At 28.6% G+C, this 3,351-nt stretch overlaps 2 protein-coding genes across 2 annotated transcripts, besides 2 other annotated features; both read right to left on the bottom strand.

The window, feature by feature from the left end:
• Positions 1-156: 156 nt before the first annotated feature.
• Positions 157-216: a microsatellite.
• A 481-nt stretch (positions 217-697) lies between these two features.
• Positions 698-730: a sequence feature (AT_rich).
• A 382-nt stretch (positions 731-1,112) lies between these two features.
• EDI_138110 (tubulin beta-4q chain, putative) lies at positions 1,113-2,492 on the bottom strand (the record flags this gene model as incomplete). The annotated part of the gene is made up of 1 exon (XM_001738550.1): positions 1,113-2,492. One exon carries the CDS (start codon positions 2,490-2,492, stop codon positions 1,113-1,115), a length of 1,380 nt encoding a protein of 459 aa, XP_001738602.1.
• A 319-nt stretch (positions 2,493-2,811) lies between these two features.
• EDI_138100 (threonine dehydratase/deaminase, putative) lies at positions 2,812-3,285 on the bottom strand (the record flags this gene model as incomplete). The annotated part of the gene is made up of 1 exon (XM_001738549.1): positions 2,812-3,285. One exon carries the CDS (start codon positions 3,283-3,285, stop codon positions 2,812-2,814), a length of 474 nt encoding a protein of 157 aa, XP_001738601.1.
• Positions 3,286-3,351: the final 66 nt, after the last annotated feature.

Here is a 3,351-nt window from a genome sequence, read left to right as displayed (position 1 = left end):
CCTTATCTCCATCTAAAGTTTTATCTATTCTTAATGGTCAAATCCATTTTAATAATGATGATATTATTTATCTTTCTTCTTTCAATTTCCCTTTCTTAAAACAACCTTTTCAAATTGGAAGTCCTCATCACTCTACTTCTTCTTTATTAATTTAACTTCTCTTTTATTTTCTTTCTTAATTTTACTTGTTTTTTTTTCTTTTTTTCTTCTTTCTTTATTATTGATATCTTCATCTTTCTTATTATTCAATCTCTTCAAAAAACATTAATACTTATTCTTTCTTATTTCTTTTTTTTTATTTGTATATTTCATTCACTTTATACTACATTTATATTTCATCAATCTTTTCATTCTATCTATTACTCTCATCATTTTTATAACACACTCTTAAACTATTACTACCTCTATTGTTTCTATTATCTTTTCTGTTATACTTTCCTGAGAGAAAATAATTCCATCAACTAAATAGATGAACTCCAATCAATCTTCACATAAAAACTTATCTCATTCAATAAAACATATTCTAAAAGTGAATAAACTCTGCCATAACCAATAAAAGTTTTAATCATCGTTAATTATCTTGTTAATACATAACTATCTTCTCTATTCAAAAATAATTTGATATTAATTCTAAAACTAACACATCACTTGTTAATCAAATGATTAGAATCAATAATGCAAATTATGTTAAACTCACTTTATTATTTAAAATATTATATAAACATTATTTGTTCTTCATATCAAAAACCATTCATCATATATAACCTGTTCAAAGCACATTAATTCTAATAATAATCCCTTTGATCAAAAAATCTATCAAAAATTAATTATGAAACTCATTACCAATCTTCATTTAAACAAAATTGATTTATTATTAATTGACTTCTATTCTTTGTATTATTAGAATTAAAAGTTGTTGGTGTAAATGCCACCAACTAAACACCTTCAAGAAGAGCGACTTGGTCCTCTTTCCTTAGTAAACTTATTGTTATATTGGTTTAAGTGCAAAGACTAGTATTTTGTACTATCAAAAATAAACAAAAACTCATCCCAAAAAAGTGAAACTAAAGTCATTGTAATTAAGAAGATAATTTAAAATATGGAAAAATAACTTAGACTTGATTTGTCGGAGAATGTGCTAAAGAATCTTCATGGACTTCAGTTAATAATTCACCCTCTTGATCTGGTTGTTCATCATCGACCTCTGGTGATGCTTTATCGTATTGATGATATTCATTAACGAGATCCATAAGATCAGCAGTAGCTTCACTAAACTCACTCTCTTCCATACCTTCTTCTGTGTATAAATGTAAGAAAGCTTTTCTCTTGAACATAGACAAAAATTGAGAATTTACTCTTTGGAATAAATCCATAATAGAAGTAGAATTTCCGATAAATGTTCCTGACAAATTTAATCCTTTTGATGGAATATCACAAACAGCTAATTGCATGTTATTTGGAATCCATGGAACAAAAGCGTCAGGATTCTTTTCTCTTATTTTGTATAATTGTTCTTCTACGTCATGAGTTGATACTTTTCCTCTCATAATACATGATGCAGTTAAATATTTTCCACTAGCTGGATCTAGATCCACCATCATATTCTTTCTATCAAACAATTGTTGAATAATTTCTTGTACACTTAAGCTTTCATATTGCATTGAAAGGGCACTTGAAACTGGAGCAATAGATGATGAGAAAAAGTGTAATCTTGGATATGGAATCATATTAACAGTTAATTTCTTTAAGTCTTGATTTAATTGACCTGGGAATCTCAATGAACAAGTAATTCCAGACATAACTGAAGATATTAAAGAATTTAATGATTCATATGATGGTTTTGGTTCTTTCATAATGTCTGAAGCAATTTTAAATAAGGCCTCATTGTCAAAACAAAAAGTGACTCCAGAAGATTCAAGTAATTTGTGAACTGACAATGTACAATTATATGGCTCTACAACAGTTTCACTAACAATTGGTGATGGAACTACTGAGAAGGTTGAAATAACCTTTTCAAAAAATTCATCTTTTAATTTACTTAATAATAACGTTCCAAGACCAGATCCTGTTCCTCCTCCAAGTGAATGAGTAACTTGGAATCCTTGAAGACATTCACAAGCCTCTGCTTCTTTTCTCACACTTTCCATAATAGTTTCACAAATTTCAGTTCCTTCAGTATAATGACCTTTAGCCCAATTATTTCCAGCCCCACCATGACCAAAAATAAATGAGTCTGGTTTAAAGAAATGTCCCATTTTACCAGACCTAATAGTGTCAAGAGTACCTGGTTCTAAATCGACATTGATTGATCTTGGGACATATCTTTTAGTAGAACTCTCACTAAAATAAACGTTTAGTCTTTGTTGTTGTAATTTATTTCCATTAAATATACCATCTGGAGATAATCCATGTTCTTGTCCAATAATATCCCAAAACTTTTCTCCAACTTGATTTCCACATTGCCCGATCTGGAGGCAAATGATTTCTCTCATAATTTCTTTGATTATTGAGTTTCAGTATTTCTTTTTTAATCTTTTTTTCTTGAAAACCCTCAAACAGAACTCTTTATTTTCCTTTTTCATCGTTATTTACTCTTCTTATTTTTATAGTATTTTACTATTTTTTGTTATTAATTTACTGTAAATAAAGAAATGAGATTATGAGTTTTTAGAATTTAGATTTGATAGGAGATTTTACTCACTTTCTTTTAAGATAACAAAATAATAAAAAGACAGACAAAAGAAATTCACAATGTTATGTTCTGTCAACGAGGAGAAAAGAAAAATAACTAGAAAAATGAGAGAAGTGAATTTAGACAAAGACGAATTCATAACCCTTAGCTTTTAATGCATCACCAAGAGCTTGTTTATGATTTTTATCAGCAACCTCTACTGAAAATCTGATAGTACACATTCCGATACCTACATTCTTTTTAACTTGGAAATCATATAATTGGGCTTTTTGTTCTGCAATAATACTAACTAATTCATTGAGATTGATTGGTGAATCTGGAGCAGTAACTTCTAATTTAAGTGAACGTTCACAGTTAATTAATCCAAGATCAATAACAGTATTTAATAGTCTCATATTAACATTACCACCAGAAACAATAACTGCAACCTTTGAACCTTTCTCAATTGGAAGTTTTTTGGAAAGGAGACCAGCCAAAGCAACAGCCCCAGCTCCTTCAATAATAACTTTACATCGTTCCATTAATAACATCATAGCTCTAGTAATTTGAGTTTCATTAACAGTAATAATATCATCAACATAAGACTCAATCATGTGAAGAGTTAAATTTCCAATAGTATTAACAACATCAGTTAATTCATTATCTTCATTTTGATGAGT

This window comes from Entamoeba dispar, genomic scaffold (assembly GCF_000209125.1).
Source record: "Entamoeba dispar SAW760 scf_1105229461469 genomic scaffold, whole genome shotgun sequence".
NCBI classification, from domain to species: domain Eukaryota; phylum Evosea; order Mastigamoebida; family Endamoebidae; genus Entamoeba; species Entamoeba dispar.
Note: the sequence above shows the minus strand (reverse complement) of the source record. Positions and strands in the feature narration are given on the sequence as shown.